The 23,361-nt window shown below is 39.4% G+C and overlaps 1 protein-coding gene and 1 pseudogene across 2 annotated transcripts in view; one reads left to right on the top strand and one right to left on the bottom strand.

Moving 5' to 3' along the window:
* BLTP3A (bridge-like lipid transfer protein family member 3A) overlaps positions 1 to 23,361 on the bottom strand; it is a 63,390-nt gene that overhangs the window by 20,937 nt on the left and 19,092 nt on the right. For both annotated transcript variants that reach the window (XM_057304800.1, XM_026482697.4), the window contains exons 2-8: positions 15,025 to 15,187; positions 14,886 to 14,924; positions 14,121 to 14,212; positions 6,740 to 6,929; positions 6,292 to 6,432; positions 5,651 to 5,821; positions 4,796 to 4,988 (exon numbers count right to left, since the gene is read on the bottom strand). In XM_057304800.1, the coding sequence (XP_057160783.1) occupies positions 4,796 to 4,988; positions 5,651 to 5,821; positions 6,292 to 6,432; positions 6,740 to 6,929; positions 14,121 to 14,212; positions 14,886 to 14,924; positions 15,025 to 15,187 (989 nt within the window). The remainder of the gene's footprint in view (positions 1 to 4,795; positions 4,989 to 5,650; positions 5,822 to 6,291; positions 6,433 to 6,739; positions 6,930 to 14,120; positions 14,213 to 14,885; positions 14,925 to 15,024; positions 15,188 to 23,361) is intronic.
* Positions 2,209 to 2,682, top strand: LOC113243831 (60S ribosomal protein L23a-like; annotated as a pseudogene).

Genomic DNA, 23,361 nt, shown 5'->3' with positions numbered 1-23,361 from the left:
CCACCTCAAGTTCTGGATTAATCACCATCCTACACTCATGTTCCTTTTTCTCAATCTTTTTGTTCATTATCACTACCTCTGAGGAGCTTATTTAGATATTTTTTTCCTAATTGCCTCTTCGTGAAGTTTTCATAACCACGGATATATACTATATATCTGCTTATGTACTATGTCTGCCTGTGCTTTATACATAAAAAGAATAAGTACAGGGGCACCTGGGTGGCTCAGTTGGTTAAGTGTCTGCCTTCATCTTGGGTCATGATCCCAGGGTCCTGGGATTGAGCCCTGTGTCAGTCTCCCTGCACAGAGGACAGCCCGCTTCTCTCTCTCCCTCTACCCCCACCCTCGTGCTCTCTCTCTCTTGCTCTCTCTTGCTCGCTCTATCTCAAATAAATAAATAAAATCTTTAAAAAAAAAAAGAAGTATAAATTTTACTCCTTTTATTCAATGCAGGGTAACAAAAGACTAAATAATTCTTTTAAATTAAAAGTCAAGTTTAAAAACTTAAAGCTATTAATATTTAACAACTTTATAAATATATTTGCTGAGTAACATTTAATGAAACTTATTTCTTAGATACATTATAATGTATCAAATTATATATGCAAATTAGCAACTTATAGAAATACGCAACAGCAATATAATCAAATTTTTAATTATTCAAAAGTATTTTTCAGCAAAAAAAAAAGAAAATTTAAGTAAATTTCTTAAAATTAATTTTAGTGAATTTTTTTTTTTTTAAGTAAGCTCTATGTCCAATGTGGGGCTTGAACTCAATACCCTGAGATTAAGAGTCACATGCTCTACAGACTGAGCCAGCCAGGTATCCCTTAGTAAACTTAACTTTTACTTTTGCTTGATATGAGAAAAAATCTTTTAGCTTATCTAGCTGCTAGGTATTCACTCAGACGGGGTATTTTTTTCTTTTCAGCACTTAATGATTTGCTGAGTAACTTGCAGACTTAAATAATAAAACAGAAATTATTTTTTTTTAATTCTTAAAGTTCAGATCTCAAAAGCACTGAAGCTCAAACATAATAACACTGACAAGGCGGCCAAACGTAGCCAAGAGGCACACGTAGGCCACTCCTACAGTATGACCTGCAGATTAAGCAATCAGTTTGGACTGCTGTCCTCTAATCACAGCCATCTAGTCACCCACCGTATGTTGTGTATCTTCCATGAACTCGATGTCAATGCTCCTCATGATATCCAAGAAAACCCAATGAAAGAAATTAAGTACTAAGGAATAAAATTTTGTCATGCAGAGGTAAGCTTTGGAAGGGCACAAACTATTGTTATAGCTAAGATTGTTTTTTGCTCCCACACCTCGCCAAAGAACCAATTTTTTAATGTCCAGAATAGGCAAAACTCAAGACAGAAGGTAGATCAGTGGTTGCTTAGAGCTGCAAAATGGAAAGTGACAGCTAATGGGTACATGATTTTTTTAAGGGAGGAAAAAAATGTTCTAAAATTAGATTGTAGTGATGATTGCACAACCCCATGAATATACAAAAAAAAACACTGACTTTTATATTCTAAATGGGTGAGTTGTATGGGATGTGAATTCAATCTCAATAAAGCTGTTTAAAGAGAGATAATTTGTAACTGCTGTTGGGGGATACGATCCTAGTTAAAAATGCATGACTGAGGCTACCAGAGGGAGAGGGCTTCACAGCAATGCTCCCTCCATTGGAATTATTTAGACATAAAAGAACAATAAACTACATAGAGTAAGCATATTAAAATAGGGTCTAGAATTAAAATCAAAATCAAGTATAATTACCAATTATCGACATATTTAATTATAAACACATAATCATATATGAGACATAAATGGTAAATAGTGTCCATAAATGACTAATTAAAATTCTCCAATGAGCTGGTGGGATGAGGACAGCCTGGCCTTAAGAGAGATAAAGACAGTCTTTGGCTCACAGGTCTCATCCTAAGGAAAAAGAGTTAAAAAGAGGCAGGTGACACTCTTCCCCATCAACCGCTAACCTCTTCTCTGAAGGCTGGAATATACGCTGCTTCAGTTTTATTTTGAGATAGTGCTGCCCCAACTCAAGCCAAGCTGTCCCCAAGGACCCACCCAGTTTCCAATAATTTCACCTGCAATACCAAGGGAGAGGTAAGCATGTTACTCAGGGGCCCAACACCCCAGGCTATGGTGTCCCTTAATGAAAAAGCAGGTAGATCCCTTTCATGAAGACGGAGCTGAAGGCGAAGAAGGAAGCCTCTGCCCCTCCCAAAGCTGAGGCCAAAACAAAGGCTTTGAAGACCAAGAAAGTGATGCTGAAAGGCGTCGACAGTCACACAAAAAAAGATCTGCACATCACCTACGTTCCAATGACCCAAGACAATGCGTCTCTGAAGGCAACCCAAATATCCTTCAAAGAGTGCCCCCAAGAGAAACAAGCTTGATCTCTATGTCATCATCAAGTTCCCCCTGACTACTGCGTCAGCCATGAAGAAAACAGAAGACAACAACACACTTATGTTCATTGTGGATGTAAAGACCAACAAGCACCAGATCAAACAGGCTGTGAAGCAGCTCTAGGACATTGATGTGGCCAAGGTCAACACCCTGATGAGGCCTGATGGAGAGAAGAAAGCATATGTTCAGCAGGCTCCTGACTATGATACTTTGATGTTACCAACAAAATTGGGATAATCTAAACAGTCCAGCTGGCTAAATATAAATACAAAATCTTCATCAACAAAACAAAACAAAACAAAACAAAACACAGGTACATGTAGACTTTAAGGAGCCTCTAGAGCCACACTGCACAAAAGAACTTTCTGTGATGATGAAAATCTTTTATGGTCCATGGATTGTACTCAGTACTTGAAATGTGGCTGGTGCAAATGAGGAACTGAATTTTTAAGTTTATTTAATTTTAACAGCCACATGTGGCTATTGGCTACTATACTGGACAGACAGTTCCAGAACAATGCTGTCCAACAGAAATATAATGTGAGACACATAACTAATTTTAAATTTTCTAGTAGCCATATAAAAAAAAAGTTTTTAAAAAAGGTGAGATTAATTTTAATATTACATGCAACTACTTAAATGAATATAATCAATATTTTATCATTTCAACATATAATCAATATGAAAATAATTATCAAGGTACTCTACACTCTTGTTTTCTACTGTTTCTTCAAAATCTCACGAGTACATTACATTTGCAGCCCATCTCAATTCAGATCAGCCAACAGTAGTCATGTGTGGCTGCGTATTAGACAGAAAAACTCCAGAGAATCGCACAGCCCTATCTGTACCACCTAATTTTCCCTTCCCTTTTCTCCCCAGATCCCAGGAGAAGAGTCAAATTCACAAGAACTTGTTCTGTTCCTTGTTCCTTTACAGTCATACACCACACCTGGGTAAGGCAGGTTAGGAGTTATCCTCGTATCTAAAAATATCTCATCCAAAAATTCCCTAAATTCCACCAAGTAGATTAATTTAATAAGTAAATACCTGAGGGCTGCCAGGGAGGCGAGTCATCCACATTTTAGTGCGGATCATGGGTTCCGGCCATATGAAGAGGACAGTGCTAAATACCCTCATCGAGCAAGAGGATGAAACTCTCAATACCATACTCTTAATAAGGACCTCTGAACGGATTCAAGGCAAAACAAGAAAACCCAAAGCCTTGAGGTAACACTGAGAAGAAACAACCAAACAAAATAATAATTGTTTTAGGGAAAAAATTCCAAAATAAGTGGATGACAAACAAGTGAGCAATTTATTTCTTGTGGCTACAAAAGCAATCTTTATGTTGTCACTGCTCCTTTTAGCTGTTCAGAGTAGGAGTAGATGGGGGCTGAAGTCACTTCAACACCAAGGAATAGCAAAGCAAGATAGACAATGCTGCTTGGAGCCCCGGGAAGAAAAGGTAAGTTCCCCCGAGGAAACAGTCTACGTGTCATTAAGAGGCAGACATAACCTTTAGAAAGGATAAGGCAGCATGAGAAAAATCTGCCATATGAGAGCATCTCAAGCCAAGAGGTGGTACAAAGCGGAGTATAAAGGGAATGTAGACAGAGTATTAAAGGAACAGGCAGCAGAGGGATAATAATACTGAGTATGTGCCTATAATTAAGGTCCTCCAAATTCAGTAGAGTATTTCAGTTGAGCCTGACAACGACCAATGCGGTAAAGGAGTCAGATAGGATTTAACTCAAGTTCACAAATGAAGAAACTCAAAGAGGTTAAGCAGGAGGCTAAGTGATTTCCCCAAGGCTCATGAAGGGGAAAGAATGAGTCAATTCCTTTTTCATTTTGAATAAACATATATGTGTATGTAATACTAACTGCCCTAAAGAATGTAAAAGCATGACAAGAATACAACATAACCTCTCTGCTTGAGAAGAGGGCATTTACAAATAAAAAATATTTAAATTGACTCAAAAATCTGACAATCCTGGGGTTTCCTATACTTGAATTTACTTTCCTAAAAGCTTATACCAGTGGTCAGCATCGCCCAAGATACGCTGGGAAGAAAAAAGTATACACTGCTTGAGCTCTGCCCCCAAAGATTCTGACTAGTGAGGCCTGGAAGAGCGCTGCCCTCTGTATTTTATTAAGTACTGCCAGTGGTCCCACTGCACCCTAAAGGCTGAAAGCACTACCTCTCATCAACAGAGCAAGAGACACCACCGGAGACTGAGGTCCAAGGAATGCCTGGGATTAAGGGAAGCCAACGAAGTACGCCACAGCGTCTTGACAAGAGCTGAAGGCGCTGACTGACCGCCCAGGCCAGGCTCAGGCCTAACAGAGTACCTGGCTCTCGGGACTGGCTATCATCGCAAATGTGCAGGTCCAGGCGGGAGATGAGCAGATGGTAGGAGGACTCCTTCACATCAAATTTCTCAAAGTACTGGCTGAGGCGGCTGCTGCTGCTGTTGCTGCTGCCCTGGCTGCCACCGAACGCCTGGGCCCAGGACTGCTGGGCACTGGGAGCAGGTGGGGTGATCTATATGTGACAGAGAGAAAAACAAGAAGTCCAAACCCAGAGAGGCTCTTCACAGGCTTTCTTAAGCTTTAGATCAGTCTGAAGAAAGCCACAATTTAGCGAGATGCCCCCTCCCTCTCATAACTGTTCGCCTGGTAGCTCACTTAGGTCTGTCCCACCTGAATAACCCAAACTCCAAAAACCCTAATTATAATTTAATCTTGTAACTCCAGTCAGAGTACTGTTCTGAGGTTTGAATTGCCCCCCAAGCTCTCACCGCCCCCAGGACTTAGCTGACCGATGCTACAACACTTCCTCCAGGAAGTCTTTCTTAAATGCCCTCCTGCTCTCATGGCATAGTGTCTACCTATATACAGCACTTACCACCTCCTATAACAAGAACTTGTTTATAGTCCATATTTTAAGACAGTCAGAGCTTCAAGGACAGGAATAAGAGGCTTATTCTACTTTTCCTTCCCAGTGGCTAATACTATATAGCTAACACACTGGAGACACCCAATGAACAGAATAAATGAATAAATTAGAAGCACGAACAAAGCCTATGCTAATGAAAAATGTCCCAAATAAGCCTAATAAAGTCTAGACTCCACCTATGTTGGTATGAATTAGGTCTGGCCTACCAGCTCCCTAGCCCCACCAAGGGTATCTGTTTTGCCTCTAACCTGTACAGGTTCAGGGGCCAGGCTCTTTCTCTGCTGGGCTGACTTCTCCATGGCCTCACTTAGTGACTCTGCATACTTCATCATAGCCTTGAGCTGCGAGTCAGTTAGCACCCAGAGCAGGTCATCCAACAGGAACATCAGCTTGGAGGCTACCACATTGCAATCTTTGGTCTGAAGGGGCCACACAAAACATGGGGTTCAACATCTGGTATCATTCCAACTCCTCAAAGTGACTGTTGCCTAATTAATTTCAGAGAGGACTTTTCATTGTGTAAGTCATAGTGAGCTAGTTTGATTCATCATGGAAAGGACTTTTCAATACCCAGAACATGAAAGGAAAGCAGCAAACACTATGGAGAGTCAATTTCTTACAGAACTACTGATGTTTTCTGTGATTAACAAGAAACAACAGTAGTCAACTGCCAGGTGCCTATGTCAGTGTCTCTATATATGGGTAAAAATTGTGGTTTCCAAAATTCGGGTGACAAGGAGGTGCAAATGTTTACAGAAATGTTCTGTGCAACATTAAATTATAGGTCTGCCCCTTTCAATTGTCATTCCTGGGGCCAGTAACATTAACTCCCAGGTTGTCTAGGAGGACAAAAGATGGAAGTTTTCATGAGGGCAGAGAACATACTCACTCTTCTCTTGAGGGCTATTTGGATCCTGCCTTGGTTGGTAATGAGCCTCAGTGGAGTGGTGATTGGGTCCTGATCACCATTGTCTGTAGCATCTGCCTCAATTCGAAGTGTTTGCCAAGTTATTTCCTTAAATGTTAAAACCTAGAAGGAGAGAAGGTAAAATCCCTTAATTCTATGGATGAAATTAACCAAGAGGCAGGAAGTCCTAGGGGAAAACACTAGCAAAGCAGAAATTCCCACCATCCTCAGTGGGAATCCTACCAACAGAATGCGGTGGATCAGAGATCCCTAAGAGAAAAAGGCATGGAGCAGTAACACTGGGATTCTTGGGTTCACAGGAATGGGGAACATATCTGAGGAAATCCCCAAAGCAGGAATAATATCCTTTAAAAATCAGTCCTATTTTGAATCTCCCCATTCTCTCCTCCTGCAGTACTAGGGCTGTCACCTCTCCTCGGTGGGGGTCAGTGATGCGGGTGAGGCGAAGGTCACTCTGCTGCCAGTTGGGGTTGACGCTGTAGCCCTGGAGCTGCCACAATTCAAAAGAAGCGTGGAAGGCCTTGGAGTGAATCTTGATGGTGATGGAATTAACGATGATGAACATCCCCTCCACCACCTTCTCGGCAAAGCCATACTCACTACAACAAATGAGGCAGAGCGATGTTCAGAATTAGGGGAGACTTTGTGCACACTCTTTATACTGGAAGAGAGCAGACAAGATTATTAACACTCTCTTTTTGGGAGCTAGAACTATGGATGATTTCTTTATTTCTCTCTTCCTATTTCTACTTATGTTTTTTAAATTTGGAAAATTTTTTATGATGCGGTACTCTTTTGAATTGGATTTTTTTGAGGAATGAAATAAAAGAAAAAGAGCTGACTTAGAAATAATCTCCCTTCTGTTAGAAAGAATAAATTGAAAAACATTTTTATGGTCCACAAACTACCCAAATTTGAATGTTGTACGTGAGGGGAGGTCTAACTAAAGAAAGGAAATGCTAGGTTTCTATAAAATCTTCAAAGACACAGCATACTCTGCAAAAACTGTGGAAAGAGGAAAGAAGTACAGCCAGGTAAGCAAGAGGTCAAGAACAATCCCAACTTTACTCTGTCAAATATATCCCAAAGAGCACGCTGTACTTCCACAGTGAGAGGTCAGAAATGGCAAGGAGAATAATAAAGGCAATCTTAAAGTCCTTCTGGATGTAGAAAACACAGACATTCTTGACATGTAAATGAAATCATTACAAGAGATAGAAAGACTATGGACTCTGAGAAACAAACTGAGGGCTTCAGAGGGGAGGGGGGTGGGGGAATGGGACAGGCTGGTGATGGGTAGTAAGGAGGGCACGTATTACATGGTGCACTGGGTGTTATACGCAAGTAATGAATCATCGAACTTTACATCAAAAATCAGGGATGTACTGTATGGTGACTAACATAATATAATAAAAAAATATTATTATAAAAAAAAGGTGTGGAAATTATAAACTGAAAAAATCATATATTTGCAATTTATATCACAAAGGGCTAACATCTCTAATGTAAAAAGAGCTTCAAGAAACTGAAAAGAAAAAGACCTTCAGGCCAACAAATATGGGACGAAGTATGGACAGTTCACAGAGAAATAAATGCAAATGATATTAAACATAAAAATGTTCAACCTCACTCATAAATCACAACTGTACTGAGAGACACTTAATTTATAATAGAGGCGACAGAGCAGTAGGGAAAAGATGGTCTTTCAATAACGGCGCGCGGTCAGTTTGAATATATTGACAGAGAAAAAGTAATATTAACTCCTATCTCACATCAAACAAAAAAAAAGAATCAGTTTTAAGACTGACTGTATCTAAATGTGAAAGGTCAAACAATAAAACTTTTAGAAGAAAACAAAAGAGAATACCTTCATGCCTTAGGACAGGAAAAGAACCCTTAAACAAGACCCTTAAAAAGGGCTAGGCATAAAGAGCAATAAAGGTAGACTGGACTACATTAGAATTAATCATTCCTGTTCAACCAAAATCATTAAGAGTGATAGCAATGTTCGACATCACTCACTGTCGGGGAAATGCAAGTGAAAACCACATGAGATATCACCTCACAGCTGTCAAAACGGCTAGTATCAGAACAATAAGAAACTAGTGCTGGCAAGGATGTGAAGAAAAGGAAACCTTTATGCACTGTTGGTGGGAACGGCAATTTGGTGCAGCCACTGTGGAAAATAATATGGAGGTTCCTCAAAAAACTAAAAAGAGAAGTATCATATGATCCGGTAATTCTACTTCTGCGTATTTACTTGAGGAAAATGAAAACACTAATTCAAGAAGATACCTGCACCCCTACGTTTATTGTAGCATTATTTACAATAGTCAAGATATGGAAGCAACCCAATTGTACATCAACAGATAAATGGATAAAGAAGATGTGGTGTAGAAGAGACACTTTTCCAACAAAGACATACAAACGGCTAACAGACACATGAAAAAATGTTCAAAATCATTAGCCATCAGGGAAATTCAAATCAAAACCACACTGAAATACCACCTTACGCCAATTAGAATGGCAAAAATTGACAAGGCAAGAAACAACAAATGTTGGAGAGGATGTGGAGAAAGGGGATCCCTCCTACATTGTTGGTGGGAATGCAAGTTAGTACAGCCACTCTGGAAAACAGTGTGGAGGTCCCTTAAAAAGTTAAAAATTGAGCTACCCTATGATCCAGCCATTGCACTACCGGGTATTTACCCCAAAGATACAGACGTAGTGAAGAGAAGGGCCATATGCACCCCAATGTTCATAGCAGCATTGTCCACAATAGCCAAATCGTGGAAGGAGCCGAGATGCCCTTCAACAGATGAATGGATTAAGAAGCTGTGGTCCATATATACAATGGAATATTACTCAGCTATCAGAAAGAACGAATTCTCAACATTTGCAGCAACATGGACGGCACTGGAGGAGATAATGCTAAGTGAAATAAGTCAAGCAGAGAAAGACAATTATCATATGATTTCTCTCATCTATGGAACATAAGAACTAGGATGATCAGTAGGGGAAGAAAGGGATAAAGAAGGGGGGGTAATCAGAAGGGGGAATGAAACATGAAAGACTATAGACTATGAGAAACAAACTGAGGGCCTCAGAGGGGAGGGGGGTGGGGAAATGGGATAGACCGGTGATGGGTATTAAGGAGGGCACGTATTGCATGGTGCACTGGGTGTTATACGCAACTAATGAAGCATCGAACTTTACATCGGAATCCGGGGATGTACTGTATGGTGACTAACACAATATAATAAAAAATCATTTAAAAAAAAAAAAAGAAGATGTGGTGTATATATACAGTGGAATATTACTGAGCCACAAAAAAGAATGAAATCTTGCCATTTGTGACAACATGAGTGAACCTAGAAAGTATTATGCTAAGTAAAACAAGTCAGACAAAGAAAGACCAATACCATATGATTTCACTTACATGTAGAATCTAAAAAACAAAACAAATGAGCAGACAAAACAAAAACAAACTCATAAATACAGAGAATAAACTGGTGGTTGCCAGAGGGGAGGGGTAGGAAGAGTGGGCAAAATAGGTGAAGTGATGAAGAGGCACATACTTCAAGTAATGAAATACATCAGTCATGAGGATGCAAAGTACACATAGGGAACATAGTAATAATACTGCAATAACATATGGTAACCACACTTATCACTGAGAGTACTACATAATGTGTAGAACCGTCAAATCACTAGATTGTACGCCTAAAACCAATAAAACATTGTATATCAACTATACTTCAATTAAAAAAAAGAAAAAGGAAGCAACACCAGGAATGAGCAGTACAGAGAAAAGGCCATGTGAGGAAATACTGAGGAGTCAGCATCTGCAAGCCAAGGAGAGAGGCCGCAGGACCTGCTGACACCTTGATAATAGACTTCAAGCCCCCAGAACTTTGAGAAAATAAATTTCAACTATTTAGGCACAGTCTATGATATTATGTCATAGCAAAGCAATACAAATGGATACAGAGTTCCAACTTCAGAAGATGAAAAAGCTCTAGAGATTTGTTGCAGGATATGAGTACAGTTAACACTACTGAACCATACACTTAAAAATGGTTAAGATGGGGGCACCTGGGTGCCTCAGTTGGTTAAGCATCTGCCTTCAGCTCGGGTCATGATCCCAGAATCCTGGGATCAAGCCCCATATCAGGCTCCCTGCTCAGCGAGGAGTGTGCTTCTTCCTCTGCCCCTTACCCCACTCGTGCTCACTCACTCTCTCTAATAAATAAATAAAATCTTTTTAAAAATTAAAAAAATAAAAAGATGGAATCATACTGTATGGTGCCAACTATATGACATTCTGGAAAAGGAAAAACAATGGAGACAGTGAAAAAAGACCAGTGGTCTGAGGGGTTGGGGGCAGGCATAGAGAGAAATAAGTAGAGCACACACAGTTTTTAGGGCAGTGAAAATACAGTGTGATACCATAATGGTGGATATACATTTGCCCCAACCCACAGAATGTACAAAAGCAAGAGTGAACCTTAATGTGACCTATGGACTTGGACGACTGTGATGTGTCAATGTGGGTTTAACCACTGTAACAAATGTACTACTCTGGTGAGGGATGTTGATAACAGAGAAAGCTATGCATGCGTGGGGGCAAGGGGATATGGGAAATCTGTGTACCTTCCTCTAACTTTACTGTGAACCTAAAACTGCAAAATTTGTCCTAAAAAAAATGAACTTCTCTGTATGTCAAATTGGTATCCCAACCATATAAAAAACGATTTCAAGTGACTTTAAAACACAGCATTTCGGGGCGCCTGGATGGCTCAGTCGTTAAGCATCTGCCTTTGGCTCAGGTCATGATCCCAGAGTCCTGGGATCGAGCCCTGCATCAGGCTTCCTGCTCAGCGGGAAGCCTGCTTCTCCCTCTCCCGCTCCCCCTGCTTGTGTTCCCCTCTCTCACTGTCTCTCTGTCAAATAAATAAATAAAATCTTAAAAAAAAAAAAAACCCACAGCATTTGACCATACTTCCCCAGTGGGGATATATCATAAGATTAAAACACATACACACACACAGAAGTCTACTGTATTCAGTAGTCTTATTGATAGTTATAATACTAGCTTTGTTATTTTTTAAACAATGGAAAAAGTAAAGTATTTATTATATTATTGTTGTTAGGTACCAAGGTTCAACATATGAACAAAAAATACAAATACTAAATCTAAAAAGTTATTTTAAAATCCTCCTTTTTTATTTGAATTGAGAAATATTAGCATATTGTCATGATTTATTTTTCTCTTTCTTAAAAATACCTTTACCCTAGAACTGAACACTTAAAAGGCCTTAATTCAATGACAAATCAATGAATACCATTTTGCTCAGACTGTTCTCTCTAAATAACATTTCTCACTAAAAAGGAATCAGGTTCCTTGGAGAAATGTCAGATTCCAGGTCTGAAATAAGGATGTATATGAGAAGCCTGAAACATCTTGTTCTGTCTAAAAGCAAAAAGATTATGGGGGTCTTCTCCAACAGACACAGGAGGTGACTTTGAAAGGCTCTCACTGGCCAAAGATGAGGACATCTGAGTATCAAAACAAATAACAACTATAAATGTATGAAATACAACAAACATATTTTTTTTAAAAAGTAAATGTAGGATGTAAGAAAATCTAAATGTAAAAGCATGTAAAAAGAATGTAAAATAGCAAACCACTCTGGAAAAGCCTGGCATTTTCTTTCTTTTTTTTTTTTTTTTTTTTTTAAAGATTTTATTTATTTATTTGACAGAGAGAGACAGCCAGCGAGAGAGGGAACACAAGCAGGGGGAGTGGGAGAGGAAGAAGCAGGCTCATAGCGGAGGAGCCTGATGTGGGGCTCGATCCCATAACGCCGGGATCACGCCCTGAGCCGAAGGCAGATGCTTAACCGCTGTGCCACCCAGGCGCCCCTGGCATTTTCTTAAAAAGCTAAATCTTACCTATCACAGCACCTGATCATTCCATTCCTAGGCAATTACCCAAGAGAAATAAAAGCACATGACCACACAAAAACTTGTATATAAATGTTCATAGCAGCATTATTCACAAGAGCCAAAAACTGTATATAAAGTGTCCATTAACAAGTGAATGGATAAACAAATCATGATCTATCCACACCATGGAATACATTACTCAGTAATAAAAGGAATGACTACTGATAGACTCAACAACATGGATGAATCTCAAAATAATTACGCTGACTAAAGAAGCCAGACAAAAACCAGTACGTACTATATGATTCCATTTATATAAAGTTATAGAAAATGTAAACTAACTTAGTCACAGAAAGCCATACTTGTCTGGGGCTAGGAGGGGGTGAAAAAGGAAAGGGAAGGAATATAAAGGAGAACAACAATATGTTTAAGGGTTAATGGAGATGTTCGTTATCTTGACTGTGTTGATGATTTCATGGTGTATGCATATGCCAAAACTTATCAAATTGTATACTTTGCATGTGTAGTCTATTTTGTGTTGATTCTACTTTAATAAAGCTGTTTAAAAAAAAACATGAATTCAAAATAATCCTCCTTCATCCTCCCCCCACACCCACAAAAAATCTTAGAGATTACTGCTAATCTATTATGGCTAATAAATGTAATAGGAAGAAAAGAATTATAAAGTCCCCGTTTTGCATCCTACAATGAAATAACAGATCTACACAACTATCATCAATGGTCATCAATGGTCCTTTACCACGAGGTAAAGCAGATGAGGAACTTAATCACAACGGATAAATCAGGCCATCATCATCTGACTCCACTGATTAATCTTAACCAAAGGAATACTTTGTGCCTCCTGATATGTTACAATAGGAAATACATGCTACAATTTCTAGAGTATTCTTTTTTTTTTTTAAGATTTTATTTATTTATTTATTTATTTATTTATTTGAGAGAGACAGCCAGTGAGAGAGGGAAGAAGCAGGCTCCCAGTGGAGGAGCCTGATGCGGGGCTCGATCCCAGAACGCCGGGATCATGCCCTGAGCCAAAGGCAGACACTTAACAACTGAGCCACCCAGGCGCCCCAACAATTTCTAGAGTATTCTTACCAAGAAAACAAAAAACAAAAACATTTACTCAAAAAAGCCTTTAAACCTCACTATCAGGTTAAATGAGAAACATTTAAAACATAACCTTGAGGACACAGTCAGCCCAAATACAAAATATGAGACATTCCTTAGAAAAAACAATCTAGTTTCTACACAGAATAAATGGTATATTAAAGGGTGGGAGTGGGGGATTGTTTAAAGAGCCTTGAAAGGCATATCCCTAAATGTAATACGTGGAGCTCTTTGGAGCCACACTGCATTGGAAAAAATATTTTAGAGACAATTCAGGAAAACTGAATATGAAATAAGTATTAGGTAATATTAACAAATTCCTATTAATTCTATTGATTGTGATAAGAGTATTGTGTGTTTTTTCTTTCTTTCTTCATAATCCCTGTCTGTTAAAGACACAGTATCTAGAAGTATTTACCAATGGAATCATATGGTGTCTGGGATTTGCTTTCAAACACTACGCGCGCTCGCGCGCGCGCGCACACACACACACACACACACACACACACACAGTGGCAGGAAAAAGGTGAAAATAGAACGGCAAAATGTTGATAACTGTTGAAGTTAGATCTTAGGTGTATGGGGGTTGATTACACTATTCTCTCCACTTTAGTGTAGGTTGGAAAATTCCCATAATAAAAAGTTTATTTTTCACTAAAAGTTGATATTGAACAGTTAACATGTTGGAAATAATAGGGACCTAAGCAACTAACCTCTGTCCTGAAGCGAGGGCAATGGGAGACTGTCCATTCGGGGGCCGAGGCTCCTCACATGTTTTCATCTCCACCTCTACCTTATCCAGACACTGAAATAAAAGCCACAGAGAGCTAAGCATCTGCACAAAAACCCACACAGCACACACTGCATCTTATTCATCCCTCTGCTCTACTGTCTAGTTGAGTGCTGTGCCTATTGTGGGCAGACAAAAAATGTTTGTCGAATGAATGAACTAACTGAAATGCAAGAAGAAGCCTCATCTTCCCTCTTCCACGTCCATTAGCAGCAGAACTCCAGGACAAGTATGAGATTAGCTCACAGCAGAAACTAAAACATAACTCCAAGTTAGAGAGGTATTACTATCGCTGGAGATCCCAGTCTTCAGATAAAGATATGCACTGATGAGTTCCTGAAGGGCTTTCAGCTGATAATCACCCAACAGCCAACATGAACTAAACTAATTTTTTCTCTGTCAGGATTCCAAAGGAAATCTAAAAGTAGAACCTAGGCAGCAAGATTTGTTATAAAAAACAAAAGGCAAAACAACCAACTCAGGACTCCTGGGTCTTGTGTCTCACTGCTAACTGCCATACCGCACAGTAATTTCAGAATAAGCCCAGGCAACAGTCACTCTGTCTCAGAGAGAAGCTTACAAGCCAGACAGAGCAATCACCACTCTCCTCCTCATCTCCTCTCAGATCTTTTAAAACCCCACCCCAGCCATCCCCATTCCATTACTTGCAATCAAGAAAGGCCATTACCAAGCAAATGGGGTGTGTCTTCAACTTTGTCCACTGGATCTGAAAGAGGAAAGCAACACTCAGGGCTGTGGGAGCTGCCCCTCAAGAAAGCATGCCTGCTGGCCGAGGACAGCAACAGCACTCTGATCCCCATTCTCACCCGGATGGAGGCCCTGTTGCAGTAGACCCGAGTAATGGCTAACCAGGTGGGCAGCTCCAGCACATTCTGTAGAACCTCTTCATCCAGCTCCAGGTTGGTCAGCTGACCCTCCCCTTTCAGGGTGCTCAAATTGATTTTGTCCGGGGAAAGATTCTTGGTGAACCTGGAAAGAGTAAAGGTAAGAAGCTATTATTTCCACGGAAATCCACTAAATGGGCATCATAGCCCACACTTTTCAATTTGGAGAAAAAAGAAAGTTAAAGAACAAATGTTGACTAATGACCACACTGTCTTTATGCCAAGTAAGATGTCAGGTCAGACCTACCCTTCTGCTCATGATTGTGTCACCTTGCTACTCAAGCACCTATGATGGGGATTCTGGAGAAATGGCTATCGCAGTGGCAACATAGCCTTTTGATATTTCTGAATCTCCACATTAAAACAGAGCACCTAGATAACACCACAAAAAGCCCATGGATAACATCCGTAACATAACTAGAAGATCAAGCATCCTCATAAACCCCCATATAAAGAGGGGAAAACATCAATGGCCAGAAGTGCTTTACGCAGCTGAGCAGATCAACATAGAGGGAAGCAACAGGGCACCTGACAGACCAGAGAACAGAAGAACCCCAAGATAACCAAGTTTTAAATGAAAAGCAATGTGGGCCAATCTGAACGCAGAGACTGAAACTAGTGGGGTTGAGTCCACTGCAAGGGGTCCCTGGTGAGGCCCAAAGGACCTGGAGCAGTCTAGCCTTATAAACTCATGGAACTAACCGAGGCCCCTTCCTAGGACAGGGCACCCACACTGAAAAGAAACAGCGGAGAGAGGAATCCAAAGTGAGCAAGATAGGGAAAACAGAAACAAAGAGAAGAGATGGTACAAACAAAAGGGGGGGCAGTGGACAAACCAGGATATCTCGGAAAGCAAGTTATATTTTTTTAACACTACTTGAAACAGTCGAGGGAGCTCTATGAAGTTAGAATGTGAAACAGTAACGGCTAATTGTTGGCTTGTTAGGTAGGGTCAAATGAAATCCCAGACCCTTACATGTACCTTTACTCATGTGATCAAAAAACACCCCACCACCTACAGTCCTGCCAAAGGGAATGAATCTGAATCTCATCATGCTACTAGGTCCAGTTGCTAATCTGTAGGAAACACAGAGGACAGAGGGAAAACCCAGAACTGCACCAGAAGCATGCAATCAGCACAATACAGACCACAGGAAACTATATAGGTCAAGTGGCCCGGACATAATTCCCACAGGTCAGTCTTCTCACTGTTTCACACTTAGTGTCTCCAGTCTGCGCATGTGCTCTTGCCACCCCCTTTCCTGGAGCATCCTCACCACAATCTGCCACTCAAGGCCCAATGCAAGACTTCTCACTGAGGCTCTTTCCCTCACTGCTGCAACTCACAACACTTTTTTCTTCTACATCTCTGGAATCTGTTACACACATTTAAGTCATAATCACAGAGGGTCTTAGGATATTCTCTAATTCTCCCCTATGTAACCACCCCTATGTGATTAGATATGAAGCCCTGTGAGGCCAGAGGCTCAGTCTTCGCCATCCCTCCTAATCAAAACGGTCACCCGACACACCTACATCCTCTCAGCTAACTATCCTGCTCAGCTAACTACTGCCAGCTCCCTTCTCCCATCTTTTTGGTTAGATCAATTTAAGGCCAGTTCCTCACAGCATATCCCTCTGTCCTGTAAGACAAAATGTCTATGACAAATCTCATCTCTGTAATTCTGTTGCTGCCTCTCAGAGTCACTATTTTCCACCCCAATAATGAACTGTATTTTGCCCTCCATCCATAACTATATTTAGCCCTTACATATATTAGATGCTAATAACTGACTTTAGAGTTACATATTGTTTACCAGCTTTTATTTTTTCACATATATACTTTCCTATTTCTAAGCCATATTTTAGTGGTTTTGGATTTCCTTGGACCATAAGATCATGACGTACAAGAGTTTTATCTTCCAATTTTTTTTCTACAGTGCCTAAAATAGTACTACATTAAAAGACTCTTTAACAATTTTTAAATGATAGTAAAGAATTTTTTGGAAGTTTACAAACATGCAAAAAATACTGTATGATATTAAGGGATTCACAGGAATGCACTGGCATGATGACAAATTCAGGAAACTGCTTACCTGTGAGACAAAGGGAAGGGTCCAAGGAAGCTGCAACTATATGAATAAATCTTATTTGTCACGTTGGGAGGTGACTATGTGGCTGAATATTCATATAATGAATATTATGTTACTCTCTATACCTTTTTGTACGGCAAATATTTCATACTAACTCCAAGATTTCTATCAATTACCTACTATATGTATCCACTGCTGGAAGAGCTTCTTCTCCATGGGTCTCTCATATTCCTACATGCCTTGCTGAGTATGCCAAGAATGCATGACCCTGACCACTCCTTACCCAGGCCACTTTTCAGGACTGTGTTTGAAAAGATCAGCTTTGGGGGATGAAGTAATATGCCCCACCCCAGGATAAAGAGCAGGCTTGCTTACCACTCACTATAAAAACAACAGATTCCCCAAGTTCAATGCTCCATTCCTATATGTGCAAGCATCCATCTTGGGCCCATTCATGTCACTCCGATGGGACTTGAGGAGGCAAGGGGATCTAATACAAACATATGCTTACGCTACTTGCTGGACCATGAGTAATAAAGTCCTTGGTCTCCGATCTGGGAGTCTCCTGTGTTCTGTCAGCATCCATGAACTACAGCAGACTAATTATTAGCTTCTAAGTAGGGTAAAATAAAATCCTATACCCTTACACATACTTTTACTGACTTTAATTCATTAAAAAAATTTTAATCAACATTTACTGGGTATGAGCCAATTTTATTCTCTGGACACAAAAGACAAGCTTTCTACAATGGCTCCTATCCTCTGAAAACTAACTTTCTACAGAGGGAAAGAGAATTTCTCTTTTCTTTCAAGCAATGCCCATCTATAAGGAAATAGGACTGGGATGTGAAATAGAAAAAAGAACATCTTAAACACTTCCACTACATAAAACAAGAACAACAAGAGCTGAAACTAAAGGAAGATATAGAGCATGCCCTTAAGGAACTTGGAGGAAACACATTCTCGCAGGAAGGAAAGGAAAGCAGAAAACAGAACTCAACGTTATTTGTAATCACTAGGTACAGGCAGGCTGCCTTTTTCAAGCCCCTTTTATATTTAAATAAGGTATTACAATTTTTTTCCTTCTAGCAACCCTTCTTCCTCTACTCTTAAGTATTCAGAGAAGCCATATCAGCTCACAAATTGGGGTGGGCATCCTTCAGAAGTATTAGTCTTAAAGATAAGAATTTTTGAAGATGTAAAATTAGTTTTGAAGACTATAACTGTATGTCTCCCCCCCACAGATTGTGATAAGACCCCACCTCCCTGCCTCAACTGGGAAACATGGTAAGAGTGAGTCACTATCAGAGATGGGAGTAAGGACTCCTTTAATATGCAGGAGAGAAAAGGCTGAAAATCACTAAGACAAGCTACTTTTCTTTATGCTAAAAACCATTTTTAAGAAAAGAAAGTGAGGGACGCCTGGGTGGCTCAGTCAGTTAAGCATCTGCCTTCGGCTAGGGTCATGATCCCAGGATCCTCGGATCGAGTCCTACATCAGGCTCCCTGCTCAGCGAGGAGTCTGTTTCTCCCTCTGCCTGCTGCTCCTCCTGTTCGTGCTCCCTCTCCTTCTCTCTCTGACAAATAACATAACATAACATAACATAACATAACATAACATAACATAACATAGAAAAAGAAAAGTGATAGGGACTTTTTCAAGTATGTTCCTCTCTGAAAAAAAAGAGGAACACACCTTGAATGAAACATAAACAGTCAAGTAAGTTATACCACACATTAGCACTGACATTCGCAAAGTGATTATACTAAATAGGCACCATATATCTAATTTTTACATTGTGTTCTATGCAAAATCTATTTACAGCTCCATATAAAATACATGTTATTTTTCAAGCCTTGAAAAAAAAAAGTACGAGATTGTGTTATATTTCAGCCTAACCTTGCCAGTATTTAGGGCACTGTGTCTCTAACTATGGTCCTGCGATCACATGGGTGGAATCACTTGGGCATATGTTAACACGCAGATTATTGGGCCACATTCCAGATACACTGAATCACAATGGGGAGGGGAGTAAGGAATCTGCATTTTAAACAAACTCAGGGTGATTCTTCTGTTCTCTAAAGTTTGAAAATGGTTTGAGTTTTCAGTTAACCAGCTAAAGTGATTCAAGGAAGGAAAACAAGAGGCTCAAGATGGAAAACAGATGCATAAATCAATTCTTCAAGAACAGAGGTGTTTTCAACTCCTATCCTTATTATAGCTTGGTCTTTAAGAGCACAGGCTTTAGAGTTAGACTTGGGCTCAAAACCTGGCTCTTTCACTTAGTTATGCTGTGACTAACTGTTCAGCCAACTTCACAGGACTGCTGGCATTACAGAGCTAACAGACATTAAATATCTGGCATTTGTTAAGTGCTCAATAAATAGTAATCATTATTTCTGGATTCCACTGCTCTCTGCCTTTAGACAAGGATTAAGTTATTATATTAAAAAAAAAAAAGGTTTACGAGGCTTAGATTATCATCCTAGAACTCAAGATGTCTTCAAGACACAACCCCCCAGATCTCTATCTCAATGTATCATCCTCCATTCCCGGTATGCCTATTTCTATCCTTTCCACCCAGGTGTCTACGAATTGAAATCTGGACAAGATTAAAACTGAATTAATGTTCCCCAGAAAGCCTTTCCATTATATCCCACTCTGGCTCCAAGAATAGATTTTTATCCCTTGTCTCTCTGATACTACTAGGTCACAAGAGAACTAAGGACAGGGAACAAAATTATCACTGAAGCTAATCAAAATCGAGCTTGTAAAGGCAAGACCATCCAATTGAAAACAACAGGCCTATAGCTGGTAACCAGCAGAGTTCTATGAACTTTGTAACCATGTCATCCAGCAAATGACAGCACTGACTCTTTCAGGGCAGTTCTGTGGAGGAGAGTACCCCATGCCCAATTTATCCCGAGAGCAACCAGGTGGACTTACCTTGGAAATAAGTGCATGTGTGTAAACACCAGCCAGCCAGGATGACAGACTAATCCCTGTCTTCCTACTCCAAAGTGAATGAGATCTGGATGAAAAGTGATCCCTCATATTTCCAGGTAGGGCACAGAATAACCAAGAGGATAAACTTCCTTATATTATATAATTTTAGCTATCAGAATAAAGAATCTCTCTAGAGATTACGTGCAGGGCTGCTGGGCCACCACAGCTGTTCTCCCCTAACAGTAATAACGATATCTATTTGCTTTTTCATTTATCAATTTACTTTTAGTATTCAACAAAAGATGGATAGCACATTAATAGCTTCTCAAGAAACGCAATAAGAATTCCTCAACTGATTTTGACTGCATTTTACAGTAATAGCAAAGAATAAGTAAATAGGAAATCCATGGGGCCCATTGTAGAGGATTGTGGAGGTTTGCTCAACCAAGGAAACCAGATCTGAGATCTGATCTGAAACCACTTGATTCAGCATCTGTGTTCCTAATCGAGGATAGTATCACTGATTCCAGGGTTGCTGAAAAGGCTAATGGAAGCCTGCTATTTATTCCACTTCAAGTATGTGGGGAAACATTTTTTTGGCCATCTGTTACTGTTACAGAGCATAGAAGCTAAGATGAAATCAAGTTGGAGAAACAGATTTTGATCAGGTTTCATTTCTGCCAGGGGATTGCAATCTGCCAAAGAGACAACAGAGAAAGATTCTCAGACATCTTTGTGAAAATGTATCACAATGTTAGGAAGTGAAAATTCTTAGATTTTCAGATTCACGGAATTTCAGAGTAGAAGGAATCTTAAATGATCATTTAGTCCAAAACTACAATTTGCAAATGGCCAGGAAGTTAAATGACTTGTCCACCTAGCCAGTGGTAAACCTGCAACTAAGTAAATGGCAGAAATAAGACTTAACCCAGCATTCATTCAATTTTCTACCCTGTACCCTGTAATTCAGTACTTTTATTGTTAATAATACAGTCAATAAGTTGCAATAAGCAGTTTGCTTCAGGTCCCACAGAAATTGAACCCCCACAAAAGCAAAAATGTCTGCAAATACACTTTGTTTCCTTCACTTCTTTTTCCACTAAGGTGGTCACGGCCCAGGCCTTGGTTTCTAAGCTTCCTACCCAAATCCATATCAAAGTATTTTCACTGCCCAGCCACACCACAGGCATATCTTTTACCAAAAATACAACACATCAAGCCATTGATTTAAACACAGGACCCCTAAATCATTTAAACAAAACATCTCAATCACTAAAGTAGCTAACATTATTCCATCCTGAATAACGTGATGGAATATGCCATTCAGTCTTAGAAGTCTGCCCTTATAGGTCTTACTCTCAAAACTTCTACCTGAACAAATATATGCCTTAGAAGAAAATTCTCTCTCCTTCTAGATTTTTGTTTTCAACACCGAGTTTTTTAATTGTTTCATTTAAGGTGCAATTTATATACAGTGGCTTATTTCTGAACTTTATATTTTGTTCTGCTGATCTACTTAACCTTATGCCAACACGACGCTGGCCTAATTATGGAAACTTCATCTGAGGTCTTGAAAGTAAGTGGTTAAACCTCATTTTAGGGGCGCCTGGGTGGCACAGCGGTTGAGCGTCTGCCTTCGGCTCAGGGCGTGATCCCGGCGTTGTGGGATCGAGCCCCACATCAGGCTCCTCTGCTATGAGCCTGCTTCTTCCTCTCCCACTCCCCCTGCTCGTGTTCCCTCTCTCGCTGGCTGTCTCTATCTCTGTCAAATAAATAAATAAAGTCTTTAAAAAAACAAAAAAAAACAAAAAAAAAACCAAAACCTCATTTTGCTTTTTTCCCAAGATTATTTTGGCCATTCTAGGTCCTTTTCATTTTCATATAATTTTTTTAATCACCCTGCCACTTTCTGTAGGAGGGGGGAGAAAAGCACCTGCTGAAATTCTGATTGGGACTGCATTGCTGAATTTGGGGAGATCTGACATATTAACAAAAATTAGACTATCCTTGAACATGGTATACAATCAAAGTAGGTATATTTATTTGGATCTTTTTTAACCTCTCTAGACAATGTTTTATAGTTTCCAGTATAATCTTTTCTTCATATATATGTATATATATATATATATATATATATATATATGTGTGTGTGTGTGTGTGTATATATGCACACATATATATGGTAAAGGAATATTTACTATTGTAAAGGAAATTAAAATTTTTTTCTAGTTGTTTGCTGCTAGAAGACAGAAATAAAAGTGATATTTTTATATTGACTTTTGTTTAAGATTTTATATTTAAGTAATCTCTACACCCAACATGGGGCTCAAACTTACAACCCTGAGATCAAGAGTCGCACGCTCCACCGACTGAGCTAGCCAGGCGCCCCCATATTGACTTTGTATCCTACAACCTTACTAAATTCAGTTAGTAGCTCTAGTGGTTGTTTTGCAGGTTCCTTAGGATTTTCTATGTAAACAATTATATCTGTGAATAGAGACAGTTTTACTTCTTCATTTCCAGTCTTTGTGAAAATTGATATATATTGAGCTTTGTATGTTGCAACCTTGCTAACTTTTCAGTTCTCGTAACTTTTTTTAAGAAGCCGTAAGATCTCTACACAGACATTCATGTTGTCTGCAACATCTCTGTCAGGTTTCTGTTACCAAGGTTATGATGGACATGTTAAACAAGATGGGAAGTATTTCCCTTCTCCATTTCCCTAAAGAATTTGTATTAAATGAGTATTATTTCTTACTTAAATGTTCAAAAGAAGTCTTTAATAAAGCTATCTGGACCTGGAGTTTTCTTTATAAAAAAAGGTTCTGATAATAAATGCAATTTCTTTAATAGACATAAGGCTACTAAGATATTCTACTTCATATCGTTGTAGTGTTATGTTTTTTCAAATAATTATGTGCATTTCATCTAAGTTGAATTTTTTGACAAAAGGTATTCATAACATCCTTTAGTACCTTTTAACATCTGTAAGATCTATCTATATCCCCTCTTTCATTCCTGGTAGTATTTATGATTTTTTTCTTGATCAGTTTCACTAAAGGTTAATTTTGACATTTAAAAAAATCCTTGTATTAATTTTCTCTATTTGTGTCCTATTTCCAATTTCAGTGATTTTTGTTCTGTTTTTCCTTTATTCTACTTACTTGGATTTATTTTGCTCATCTTTTTCTAGAATCTTATGTTGGAAACTTCAATCAT

Source organism: Ursus arctos, unplaced genomic scaffold (assembly GCF_023065955.2).
Source record: "Ursus arctos isolate Adak ecotype North America unplaced genomic scaffold, UrsArc2.0 scaffold_31, whole genome shotgun sequence".
Lineage (NCBI taxonomy): Eukaryota > Metazoa > Chordata > Mammalia > Carnivora > Ursidae > Ursus > Ursus arctos.
This window is presented reverse-complemented; position numbering and strand designations above follow the sequence as displayed.